The sequence below is a fragment of the Myotis davidii genome, unplaced genomic scaffold (genome assembly GCF_000327345.1).
Source record: "Myotis davidii unplaced genomic scaffold, ASM32734v1 scaffold125, whole genome shotgun sequence".
NCBI classification, from domain to species: Eukaryota; Metazoa; Chordata; class Mammalia; order Chiroptera; family Vespertilionidae; genus Myotis; species Myotis davidii.
In genome coordinates, this window is record NW_006299390.1 from 1,069,209 (window position 1) to 1,082,954 (window position 13,746).

General features: G+C 40.6%; 1 protein-coding gene across 1 annotated transcript in view; it reads left to right on the forward strand.

The window, feature by feature from the left end:
- Positions 1–13,746, forward strand: part of COG5 (component of oligomeric golgi complex 5) — a 183,936-nt gene that overhangs the window by 152,397 nt on the left and 17,793 nt on the right. The window contains exons 18-19 of the mRNA XM_006774876.2: positions 1,801–2,038; positions 8,191–8,267. Coding sequence (XP_006774939.2) covers positions 1,801–2,038; positions 8,191–8,267 — 315 coding nt within the window. The remainder of the gene's footprint in view (positions 1–1,800; positions 2,039–8,190; positions 8,268–13,746) is intronic.

Sequence of the window (13,746 nt, forward strand, 5' to 3'; positions counted from 1 at the left end):
TTCTGCTGGGGAAGGGGTTAAGAGGTTTTATTCCCTCCCTAACTTCAGGGGAAAATCCCTACCTGGGGAAACAACCTTTCTCAGAGAGGTGACCTTGGTTAAAACACATAGTGCCAAGAAGGTGAGCAGACATATTAAGAACAGTATACCATATATGCCAGGTCCCTTGAAACAGCAAGGATGGACTGGCTCCCGGCAGCATGGAGTCTCAAGAGCCATTAGGGATGAGCCAGTCGAGTTCATCAGGCAAAAGCAGATTAAGATTGGGCAAGGTGGAGGAAAGGTGACACCCATCAGGCATGCAGGCAGAAGGCCTTCACCGTAAGCCACAGAACTAAGCCTCCCCCTGTGTCTGTCACCCCCATAGCCCACCCGGACTCCCCAGGAGCTTCTCAGGAAATACTGCAGCACAGGCCCAGGCTAGTCGCCACCAGCAGAGCCCACAGCCATGTGCCAGCTTGGCAGGGCGGGGCCTCGGAGTCACCAGGGTGCAGCTAGTGAAGTACTTCAGACTAATGCCATGTGTGTTAGGGCAAGGGGGACCAACACAGGCATGGTGGCATAGGTCAAGTGCAGGGGGGAAATAGCCTTCTCCCTAAATCCCCACAACTCATGCAGATTCTTTCCAGACAAGCCATTTGGTTCCCTGTGTGTCTCTTGCAGTCCCTGAGCTTGAATGGAATTTCTAACTACTTCCTCTATTCCTATCTGCTGCTGAAAGCATCCTACTTATAATAACCATTGCTGTATATGAAAATAAGCTCATCTCATTCTCTTGCATTTGAGTCAGTTTTTCTCTAGACCATTGTCACTTTCTTTATGTCACTCTCAGAATGTGGAAACACTTATATTTTAAAAACGATTCAGTATTGTGTAGCCAGTGATCTCACTGGCTAGTTAATTAATATCAGGTGAGTTCTAATTTTGATTTAACTCTTCTTTCCTATAAATATTTCACATTCTTTGAATACATTCTTTAAAGAACAGTTATAAACACTTATAAATAGTATTTCATGGAGCATCAGCTGGCATCATCTATTGACCCAATTAAAAGCCTTTTCAAATCTCATCAACTGGGAGGAAAAATTGCATACGGTACGTATTGTTACATAACCAATTCCACAGTCAGAATTCTGTTGGACAGATCAGATTAAATAGGACCATAGCAGAATCATCTTTGCCAAGAATTTGTTTGGGAAAGGCAGCATTTATAAAGTGTAAAATGCTATTTCAGGACCCACTATTCAATTCACTAACCAGGTAAAACATATGAGTGGATGAAGAGTTATAAATCTGGAAGAGTCCTTAGAGGTCAAAGAGTATGTAAGGCACTCACATGCATTATCTAAGACATGTGCTTATCTATTTCATTTTTAATACTCTTGAGCTGCCCTGGCCAGGTAGCTCAGTTGGTTAGATCATCGTCCCAGTACACCAAGGTTGTGAGTTTGATCACCAGTCGAGGCACATACATGGAAGAACAATGCGTTCATTAATAAGTGGAACAACAAATCGATGTTTCTCTCTTGCTCTCTTGCTCTAAAATCAGTCAATAAATAAGATCCACCCCCCCAAAAAAAAATCTTTAGGTAAATGGATTCTACGATTCTCTCAGTAATCCTCCTAACATCTTAAAACAACCTTTAGAATATAATGTAAACATTGTTATATGCCCTTTAACTCTTAGCAAAAATAAAAATAAGCACCAGGAGGAGGGGAAATGCTCAGGATTGATGGGCAGAGGGGAGAACAAAAGCCAAATAGTCCCTTTAGTGCATTGGCTGTTTTTTTCTTTTGCAGGTCATTACCCAGCTCAGGGAGGCCTGATGTCCCTTGTTCTCTGTACATGAAGGAGCTCCAAGGTTTCATTGCCAGGGTTATGAGTGACTACTTCAAACACTTCGAGTGCTTGGATTTTGTCTTTGACAACACTGAAGCTATTGCCCAAAGAGCAATTGAACTTTTTATCCGCAATGCCAGTCTCATAAGACCTCTCGGCGAAGGCGGGAAAATGCGACTTGCTGCCGATTTTGCACAGGTAAATTGATGCACAGCTACAAAGGGGGAAACATTCAGCCTCAATACTCTCTGTTAAGTAAAAGATTAAATATGTCTTCTTCAGTAGTTTAAAGAGATGAAAACAATAAATTTATTTAAACCTAATTGCTAATAATAATTTTAAAAGTTTAGTGGTACTTTCATAGCAGATATTTTTTTCTTTAATTTAACAAAAGAATCATCACTCATCTTGGATACTTTGTGGTTAAGGTGCAGTCACTCATTCCACAGTGAGGCAACATTTCCTACTTTTATATAATGTGGAGCTTCCTCACTGTTTTACTGTCCTACCAGGGCAGGGGAGTATTGATAAGAGTAATTGCTAGGAAGTAATGCAGACAATGAAAGTTACCTTTCAAACTCTGTAAAGAGAAGGAGCTCTCCAGCACATCTGACCCTCTGGTGCCAGCTCACCACCCAAGACAGTGCTTTAATGCCTGTAGCTGCACAGTGGGCGGGGAGACAGCGTTTGGGCACTTGGGCCCCTGTATTAACCAGAGTGCCCTTTTTGTATATGACCAGTTTGAAATCATTCCAAGCTATGTGATGTGGATGAGGTAAAATGCCATTAAAATAACAGAACCACAGTCAGCTTTTATAAAAAGGACTTTTTTCTTTGTCCTTTAAGACATGTTTTTAAGCCTTTTAATAGTATCAGAGGCAAAAAGAAACATACACTTTTATTAAAAGATTCAGAATCAGATAATTCGCATATATGTAGCATGTCAAAGGTGAAATCATTTTTAAGCCCTTCAAAGTTGCTAGCTTTACTAGACTAAATAGTTATTCAAATGGATTATTCGTAGTGGTTTCCCAGACCTGCCCCCGCGCCTCCCCTCCCCCACCACTCATAAAGACAGACAACATTTAACGTCCCTCAGTATTCCTGTGTGTGTCTATGGGCAGGTCTTGGTTTATTCTTTCTGCCTGGAGGAAAGGATGTGGCAGGTGCTTAGATGAGGGTGGTGGCTGGCCGTGCTCCCTCCTACCTGAGAGAGCCACCAAAAGGAACCAGGTACATAATATAATGTCTCAAGAACTAGGCTCTTTGCATATCAGTCCCTCTAGAAATAAGTCATCATTATCCCCAAGTGATACGCCTGAGATCAGTAGACCACAGTAAAGAGCCTTCCTTTGAGAAATACGCCTTTGGTAGCCTTAGCGTGAAAATAGAAATGAATGTTATCATTAATGTGGCTCCTTTAACCTTTCCCATTTTTATAACCTTCCTTCACAGGCACCTGCACATTTTGCTTTGTTATTACAGGCAAACTTCAGCTTAAAGAGAATTATATATAATAGTGTCTTACTTGTCCCTCACTGGGTTTACAGACAGTTATTGAACTGAAGACACAGTGACATACCAAGACCTGCTCTTATTAATAAAAAATGTTATGAGCTATACGCAAATGAGTGCTTGTTCTTCTTTTGCCCTTTCCTTCTTAATTTTGTTCCTTCTTTTCCGCTCCTCTCCTCCTCTCCGCTGAGCTCCCTCCCCCACCAGTTTATTTGCATTCTGCTCCAGCTGGTTCTTGAGTCACTCTCCTGGAGGCAGCACTTCAAGTCCAATTAGAGTGGCAGCAGAGATGGCCAGAGGAGAGTGCTGTAGGAAGAAGACGCTTTTTGTTTTTGCTTCTCATTTTAATATGTTCCGTATGAGTCTTGAAGGATGGAAAGTGTTGTCTTTTGACCCTTCCTACTGCAGCAAGCACCTGCTCAAAATGCATAGCATCCAACAGCAGGGCTGAGCCCCCACCTTCCTAAAGCTTCATCATTATGAATTTTATTTGGCATTCCTTCTTTTTTTAAAACATGTTGCCCAGTAAACCAGACGTTTTCTGAGGTCCCTTCCCTTTATGTAAATGAAACACCTATATGCTCTAAGGCAGCGGTTCTCAACCTGTGGGTCGCGACACCTTTGGGGGTCGAACAACCCTTTCACAGGGGTCACCTAAGACCATTGGAAAACACATATATAATTACATATTGTTTTTGTGATTAATCACTATGCTTTAATTATGGTCAGTTTGTAACAATGAAAATACATCCTGCATATCAGATATTTACATTACGATTCATAACAGCAGCAAAATTACAGTTATGAAGTAGCAACGAAAATAATTTTATGGTTGGGGGTCACCACAACATGAGGAACTGTGTTAAAGGGTCGTGGCATTAGGAAGGTTGAGAACCACTGCTCTAAGGCATCCTTTGTGTTTCATTTCTTAAGTCTATAGAGAAAGGCATTTACAACACAGCATTTCCTCAGTGTTAATAGTATATCTTCCAGTCCTGTAATGGCATTGGTTGCTGCAGTCTGTATGGTACTGATTTCTTTGTTCACTCCTGTACAGTGTCCCCCGGTTTTAGAACTTCCCTCCATTGACCTGGGGAATGGCTTACTGGGCCTGTGGGTAGTGGTCGCAGGAAAGACAGGTAGAAGTACTACCATCATCATATTTGTGACGAGTGATTTTGGCAAATATTATGCAGCTGTTACCCCCACCCCCACCCATATTTTAAAAGTTAAAGTGAATTTGGAGTATTTATTTGATTTGATTTGCTGTCTTACCACAACTGCAATTATGTGTTGTTGTACCTCAGCTTTCAGAATCGTACTTGGGTGGAAGTATTTTTCTGGGGTCAGTGAAAACACTTGAATAGCGTCACCCTGGCATTTATATTAATGACAGGCGTCAACCAGGGACTAGAAAGCCGTATACTGCCTCATTATTGAAACTGTATTCAAAATTAAACAAAGCCATTGAGGCCACTGGAATCAGAAATACACAAATCCTTTGTGGGTTTGAAAATAGTTCTTGTGAGGAAAAATGCCTGCTATTCAGGCATAAATGACAGAAAAAGAAATTGCTCAAGAAGAGACCACTGGAGTATGTTTGGGAATACTGGTTATTTAGCATAAAGTCCAGTTGCAAAGGTAGATAATGATATATTTTAAAGATTTCTTTAGGAATCCTAACTTCTCCCCACTGACACCATTGCACAGGTGAAAGAGAAAGTGGTTGCAAGATGCCATGGGGAGGGTTCATGGTGAGGAAGTACCCAGCACACAGCCCCGTAGGAATCAGGTCACAGCACAAGGTGGTTTCCTACAGGTAATTAATTCCCTACTGTGACCACATGGTCTCTGTGTCTACACTCATTGCACAGCCTTCGAAAGCACTAACTTGTCCAAGGCCATGGGGCTCTGCTCATTCCGGATCCCTTCAGGGGCTTGTCCACAATGTCCTCTGAAGCACCACTCCCTCTGCTTCTCTGTTTCATTTCTGCTTGAGGGAATGGATGACTGCTGGTGTTACCATTAAAATAGGTACTCAGGGGTACTTCTAGCAGTTTCTATTTATAGGTCTTCTAGTGTCCTTGAAGTATACATTTATATCTACGTTTCACTTTTTGCCTAGAAATACAAACAGAAAACAAAACAAGATAATCAAGATTCTAATTTCTCTTCTAATTCCTATTGCCATTTCTCATGAACAGTGTCAGGGCAGGTGTGTCCTGGGAGCATCCAGAGATGCCCTGTTGTTAACCAAATGTCTGTGGTGGGAAGGAGCAGCTATGTAATTAGTTCTCCGGGCCTGTAGCTGACCGCTCATTCCCTCCAAACGGGAGCTGACGAGAGGCAGTTGCACATGCCATTTTTGTATTCACAGCTAATTGCAGGGTCACCTCCTCTCAGAGTAACACTCCTGCCCTTTAGAAACAGGCCTTTATTATTTAATGGAATTCTGGCAGAAGAAAATGGTTATGGATGAGAAATTAATTTTAAGCACTTAACATTTTGAAATTGTCCTATGGCATAGAAATCTCCTGCATCGTGATAGATTACATAGCCATTCGAGGTCATATCCTTTTATATTATAATTTTTCCCTGCAGCCACTTATTTGCTTTTATGAAAAATACTTCACATAATTTCAGTCTGTAAAAAACATATATACACGCGCACGTGCGTGCACACATATACACACGCTTGTGCACACACAGGTACATGACTGGAATTACCAACTCAGATAGATGATAATAATCACACTTTTCCTTTGTGCTCAGTGTAAAGTAAATGACACATTCTGAAAAAAACCAGGTACTCCCACAGAGAATAGACACACAGGCCCCCGAACAGCCCACCACCCACTGTCCTTTGAGTTGAGCACCAGCTCAAAGCTGCTCTGTTTTGCATTGTTGGCAAGAATCTTTTTATTTATTCTTCTCTATTTTAGCAAGTTTTTCAAAGTGGAGTTTTCCTCTAGTGTAGTGATGGCGAACCTATGACACGCGTCTCAGAGGTGACACGCAAACTCATTTTTTTGGTTGATTTTTCTTTGTTAAATGGCATTTAAATATATAAAATAAATATCAAAAATATAAGTCTTTGTTTTACTATGGTTACAAATATAAAAAAATTTCTATATGTGACACGGCACCAGAGTTAAGTTAGGGTTTTTCAAAATGCTGACACGCCGAGCTCAAAAGGTTCGCCATCACTGCTCTAGTGTATACTCTGTGTCTGTGTTAAGAGAGAAATTCAGCCCTAGCTAGTTTGGCTCAGTGGAAAGAGCATGGGCCTGGGGACTGAAAGGTCCCAGGTTTGATTCTAGTCAAGGGTATATACCCTGGTTGCAGGCTTGGTCTGTGGCCCTGATTGGGGCGAGTACAAAGGCAATCAATTTCTCTCTGTGTCTCTCTCCCTTCCATTCTCTCTAAAAATCAATGGGAAAAAATCCCCTGATGAGGATTAACCAAAAAAAGAGAGAGAAATTCACCTGCTCAGACGTCACCCTCACGACCTTATGAAGGACCCTACCCTCCAGTTCTCCCCTGACACTCAGTTCATACATTTGATACCACGTGTCATTTTGCTGAATAATCATTGTATGCTTGTGTATGTATGTATGTATATATGTGCATATATGTGTACACACACATCTTCCTTGGGATTTTTGAGTAATGATTATATCATTTAGATAAATATATCCCCTTCTTTGCTAAATTTGAGAAAGCAAGACAGTCTCATTCATTTTCTCATCCCCATGTCTAGCTTGTTGTCTGCAATGGATTGGGAATCAAAAATATTTCTCAAAAGAGGGATTGTTTAGGTCTCCATGGTCTTCCAATGGCAAGGAGATTTGAACAGTTTTTCAGAAGAATGGCCAGCAGGAAGGAAGCCCCCACTTTCCTTTTGCATGTTTTTCTTGAAGAAAGATGCTGCATTATCAGGGAGCAGCCTTGTACTTAAGTATTTTCTAAACCATCCTTTACTCGAGGGTCCTCTTTATAGCAGGAGTGGAGAGACAGCATCCTGAGTGCCACATATGCAAACACTGTGCATATGCAGTTGGTAGGTAAAGAGCAAGTAGCCTAAATCTCCAATTACTGACAAGTAAAATTTCCAATCAAAGGAGGAAAATAAAGAGAAGTGAAACCAATAGTTGCTAAATTATTGTCTGAATGCAAATTTACTAAGCATAAAAATGAGGGAAAGTTTTAAAAATACTGATAATAATTGCCAACATTTAAAGAGACTTACTATATATGTAAGGCACTGTGCATGTGTGGAATTATCTATTTATCTGAATAATTGTATGAAGTAGATGTTATCTCTGCTTGAAAGATGAGAAACCTGGAACTTAGAGTCTAAGTTTAGGGCCACACACTAGTCATTGAAGACTGGAATTCTTACACAGATGTTCTCCCTCCAGAGTCCGTGCATTAATCACTTGAGCCAGCCTGGTAAAAATCGTCATTATTTATATTTGATATAAAAGAGCTTGTTATGCCTACTTACAATATAGGCACAAAGTCAGTCTTCACACCTTCCTTTGTCTGACCTTTTTAATGGAGAAAAGGTCTAAACTTTCTCCTCTTATATAACCAAAAATATTTTTGTATTTTCTTGAAGGAATCGTCTCATTTTATGCCCTTTACTAAAAAAGCACAAAAGTTATCTAAGTTCTTATCTTTTAATAAATTTGATTGACTTCTAAAACTTGCCTCACAGTCAAGATAAAATTAAATTTAGTACAAGCTACAACTTTCTATGATCCAGGTGTATCTCCAGTTCACCTTAGGATTCTGGCATTAAAAGCTATGAGTGCTTTCTTCTTACATTTCAGATGGAGATGGCTGTGGGTCCATTCTGCAGAAGAGTATCTGATTTAGGGAAGTCCTACCGAATGCTGAGGTCATTTAGGTGAGACATAATCCTATTATTGCTGTTAATATATCCATATCTATTTGCAGATATATCCTTTTGAGCTATATGAAATTGCCAACATTTAACTCCTTTGTGAACTACAACAATGGCAGTTTCCTATGGTTCATCTCAAAAGTTATGCAAACCAGAAACCTGTATAGAATTATATGCAGTGACTAATGAGTGTGTGTGTGTGTGTGTTATTTTGAGTTACAATTCACAAGATTGAGATGGTAAATTTGATTATGTTCTTTCTAGGGGAATTTTTTAATTCCATTTTTACAGAAGTATATTGAACAATACCAGACAGTTCATAATTATATAGACATCTTTTTCTGATATTTTCTTTCATTCATTTATCACTCTCAATCCAATCTACTTCTATAAGTAGGTCATAGGTTAAATTCTATAACAAAACTATTGAAAAGAATATTAAAAGAAGTGTTTAGTGATGAAATGTAGTTAAACTGAAGATAACTAGTATAGTTGAGCACAAAATTTAGAATTGAGCTTTCTAAAAATCAGTTTAAAAAGAAAAACAGTGAGTTAATTCATACTCATGATGTAAGAATATACCAATTTAAGGGAAAATACTTTTCAGTGCTGAATGCTTAGATAGGTTTTTTACCAGCTCAGATTATAAGGAATTTTGAGTTGCATGATAACTGGTGTCTTCAATCGCAGATTATAGAAGATAAGATGTTTCTGTGGCTATTTGTTCAATAAGCCATCACTTCCCAAACTTTTTCACATCATGGCACACAGAGAAAATGTATACATTCAGATGGCATCTTACCATCCCTGAGGGCTGAGGGGATCAGCATAATATTTATCACTATTTTGTGGCCATGGCATACCAGATGAGAAGCCTTCATATAAACTATCCATAATGTTCAACAGCATACAGGGTGGGGCCAAAATTGGTTTATAGCTGTGAGTATGCAAAACACAGAATTTATTCTTGCATTATTTATTAATTATTATTTTCCATATGAAAAACGGTAAACTTATTTTTGCCCCACCCTATATAGTGGTCTTTGAATGTATTTCTATGAAGATAAAGTAAGAGAGTTCAGTCACAAAGAAAAATACTTTTTTTAGAAAATACAGTAAAAATGAAAAAGAGTCTAGTCATGTGGCTTTCTAAAAATGGCCTCAGTACTGGAAACTAGAGTAGTCAATAAGCAATACGTCCTTTAAATAATCATTCTTCTCTCTTATTTCATCCAAGCTTTTGGTAATAGGAAATTCAGGTATAATGTCACTTGAGATATGAGAACTTAAGGTTGTTGATTGAAGAGGGAGTCCTGTTCGATTCCCGGTCAGGGCATATGCCTGGGCTGTGGGGCTCAAACCCCAAAAGGAAGTGTGCAGGAGGGAGCCAATCGATGTTTTGCTCTCATATCAGTGTGTCTTTGTCTCTCTCCCTCTCCTCTCCTATCTCTAAAAATCAGTTTAAGAAAAAAAATTGTGTCACAGTATGGTGATATAAGGGTATTACATAAGACCAATTCTGTTAAAACAGTCACTTAAGGTTCTCATATGAGAAGAGGACTTTGAAGGATCATTTTAGTTTGAATAGTGACACCTTCTAGTACAGTGGTTCTCAACCTTCCTAATGCTGTGACCCTTTAATACAGTTCCTCATGTTGTGGTGACCCCCAATTTCATTGTTACAAATTGAACATAAAGCATAGTGATTAATCACAAAAACAATATGTAATTATATATGTGTTTTCTGATGGTCTTAGGTGACCCCTGTGAAAGGGTCATTCAACCCCCAAAGGGGTTGCGACCCACAGGTTGAAAACCGCTGTTCTAGTACCTATTTTTACAAAAAATTAATGATTGATCAATTTATAATTTAAAAAATCCGGTTTTTTATTTCTAGCTTCTCTCATGGAACAATAGTCAATCTAAATGGGTTTCAAACTTTTGACCATGACTTACAGTAAGAGTTATTCTGTATCACAGTCTGGCATCGATTTGCGTGCAAACATGCAGGCATACTCAAACCCACACATGCCCACTCGTGTGTCATGAAGCAGTCATTATTCTTACGTGTGATATGCTCTGACATTTCTTTTTTATTTGATTATTTTAACCCACTAAATGCTTTCATGACTCACTAATGGTTTGCATCCAGCAGTTTCTCACCTTTCTCACAGGAAGCTTAGCACTTACAATTTAGCTGCTCTAGTAACAGCAGTAGGGTTTGCTCCTTTCTAAAATTATGAAGATTTATGCCCTCTCCTCCTGGGATTCTGGTGTACCTGAGCTTCCTCAGCACTTATATAATAACTAATGACCCAGTACACGGATTTGTGCACATTGAAAGGAAATTAATTAGAAGGTGGCTGGGGGGCAGGACTGGGCAAGAAGGACATGACGCGCCCTGGAGCCAACCTCTGTGGTCCCTCTTGGTGTCTGTGGAGTGAGCAGGGTACCTCTGGCAGGTGGGGTCCCTTGGCCTGGCCTGTGGGGATTAGGCTGAAACCAGCTCTCCAACATCCCCCGAGGGGTCCTGGAGTGCGAGAGGGCACTCTGCAAAGTTGCTGTCGTACAGGGTGTGGAACGCAAACACAAGTGTGCAGTAAACCAGGTTTGGGGTTGACAGTGCCCAGCAACAACATAACCCACAGTCAAAGGTGGAATCACATGGCCCGTGAGGAATCGGGCTCCTCCTGTCTGGTTCCAGGGTGCATCACCCAAGAACCACCGCTGCCAAGTCACTGCAGCTTGGCAGGCTCCTCCATTGAGCATCTGCCCTCTTGTGGTCAGTGTGCATCATAGCGCCCGGTCAGATGGTGGGAGGGACACTTAGCATATTAGCCTTTTATATATGTAGATTGTATCTTATCTACGGAGCATTCTCCCGAACTTGAATTCAGTGAAAAATTCTAACAGAGGTTTCTATCTGCCAATATATTTCTACAGTCATGTTGAATCAACAAAAATCTACTGAATAGGTCATTTTTTCAACTGATAGGAGTTGGATAACCATTTGATACAGATTTTAGGATTAACAAGATCAGGAAATAAAATGAAAGCATACTGTTTATCAAATCTAGTTCTAGTCTGCAAAGAATGTTTTAGGTCCCATCTTTTGAGAGATGTCAGTATGCACTGCTGCCTCTGCCTATAAATCAGTGGTTCTCAACCTTCTGGCCCTTTAAATACAGTTCCTCATGTTGTGACCCAGCCATAAAATTATTTTTGTTGCTACTTCATAACTGTAATGTTGCTACTGTTATGAATCGTAATGTAAATATCTGATATGCAGGATGGTCTTAGGCAACCCCTGTGAAAGGGTCGTTTGACCGCCAAAGGGATTGCGACCCACAGGTTGAGAACCGCTGCTCTAAATGTTGGAAAGCCCTTGTCCCCGCCGCAGGCTTCTCCACAGTTGTCACATGAAGAGAATTGACTTATGGAAGCTGACCTGTTTGGAGGGGTCTACAGAATCCCTTCTAGAGTGTAATAAGTCAGTACAGAGTAACCTTCATTCCAGTAACTCAATTGTAGGCCCTCTATTTGCCTACCTGCAAAAACTTGTTAGAGATCTGTCTCTAATTCAAAATTAGTTCTGAGCAGTTGCAATGAAAGGGCCCACTCTTGTTAATCTTCCCATCTGTGCTGTGGGTTGTGACAGGGAATAGGCATTATCCAGTGCCATGTATAGAACTGGCTTGGCTCTCGTTCAGGATCTCTCTTCCCCAAACGTTCTGAATCAGTGGAATAGTGGTTGGTAGGAGATTGGCCAAACAATATATGCCACGTTCAGTGGATCAAATACATGCAATAATAAGCAATTTGTATTGTTAGTTAATAACTAATAATATGAAAAATACTTCACAGTGCATCATGAAATGAAGTGACAGATTACTAAACAGTATGTGTGATATGATCCCTACTATCTATATATATAAAAGCCTAAGCGACCAGATGACTGGCCAGTAGCTATGAATTGCACTGACCCTTAGGGGCCAGACGCTCAACTCAGGAGCTGCCATGACGCGCACTGGCCATTTAAAAATAAACGGCACCACGGACCTGGCGCTGACAAACCAACATTGGCTTCCCCCAAGTGGGACACAGGCCCTGCCACCACCCTGGAGCAACACACCACCCAATCGCAGCCATGCTGCCAAGACCCCATGGCACAAAATGTGTCCCACAGCCCAGCCCGGAAACGGTAGCTGTGGGCTCAAGGTAATGATGTCACGTAGCAATGCCCAGCTTCCTCTCCGTAGTGACTAGCCTTCTTGGAGTTTCTTCAGCCAGGAACACAACTTGATATATAGCCAGGTGCCGACATTTTCCAGTTTAACCAAATGTCTGTGAAGCGTTTTCCCGTGCTTCATCTCATTTGATCCTCACAGAAGTCCTTAAGTAGGTAGATAGGAGAAAAGGTGGAATTCTATTTTCTTTTCATTAGCCGGAAAACGGAGATTTACAAAGCTTAGAAACTTGACCTGACTGAAAAGAAGAAATGGTGGACCTTGAAAATGACTTCAGGTTTTCTCACTGCGCAGAATATAGTCAAACACTGCTGCAGTTAAATATTTTACCCTTTGTTCTCCCTGCGTGATCGACAATGATAATCTGCTTCGTGTTGTTATTTACTGCTGTGTTGCTGACAGTTACCTGAAAGAGAGGTAGGGGTGCTTCACTGGGCTGGAAAAAGTTTAGCTAAATCAGAAAGCAGGTCTAATTAAGCAAGTTTAGTCTATACTAGAGGCCCGATGCACAAAATTCATGCAAGAGTAGGCCTTCCTTCCCCTGGCTGCCAGCACCAGCTTCCCTCTGGCACCTGGGACCTGGGCTTCGTCCAGAAGGACATCCAGTCTAATTAGCATATTTATGCTTTTATTATTATAGGTACATAAAAGGCTAGGTTGACTCGCTGGCGCCAATAGCACGCATGTGTTTCAATTTGTCATTGTTAATCACGAATTTGGTTGGCCCTTCTATTATAGAGAAGGCAAATAGTGATATTAAAATATTTTTCAGTTAATTTCCTTTCAATGTGTACAAATCTGTGCACTGGGCCACTGGTTTTTAAATAATAATGTGCGTGTGTGTGTGTGTGTGTGTGTGTGTGTGTGTGTGTGTGTGTGTAGAGGAAAAGCCAAGAATGATAAACATCAAAATGATATCTTCAGATAGTAGGATCATCACTAGTGATTTTTCCTTTAAAGGTTTTTTTTTTTTTTTAATATATTTTTTATTAATATGTTTTTATTGATTTCAGAGAGAGGAATGGAGATATAGAAACATAAATGATGAGAGTGAATTATCGACCAGCTGCCTCCTGCATACCCCCTATCAGGGATCGAGCCCACAACCCAGGTGGGAATCAAATGTGACCTCCTGGTTCATAGGTAGACACTCAACCATTAAGCCACACCGGCTGGGCTGAGGAGCCAGGAGTTTGAGCATTAGTTAACCTGTGGCTCTGGTCCTGGGCCCCTTC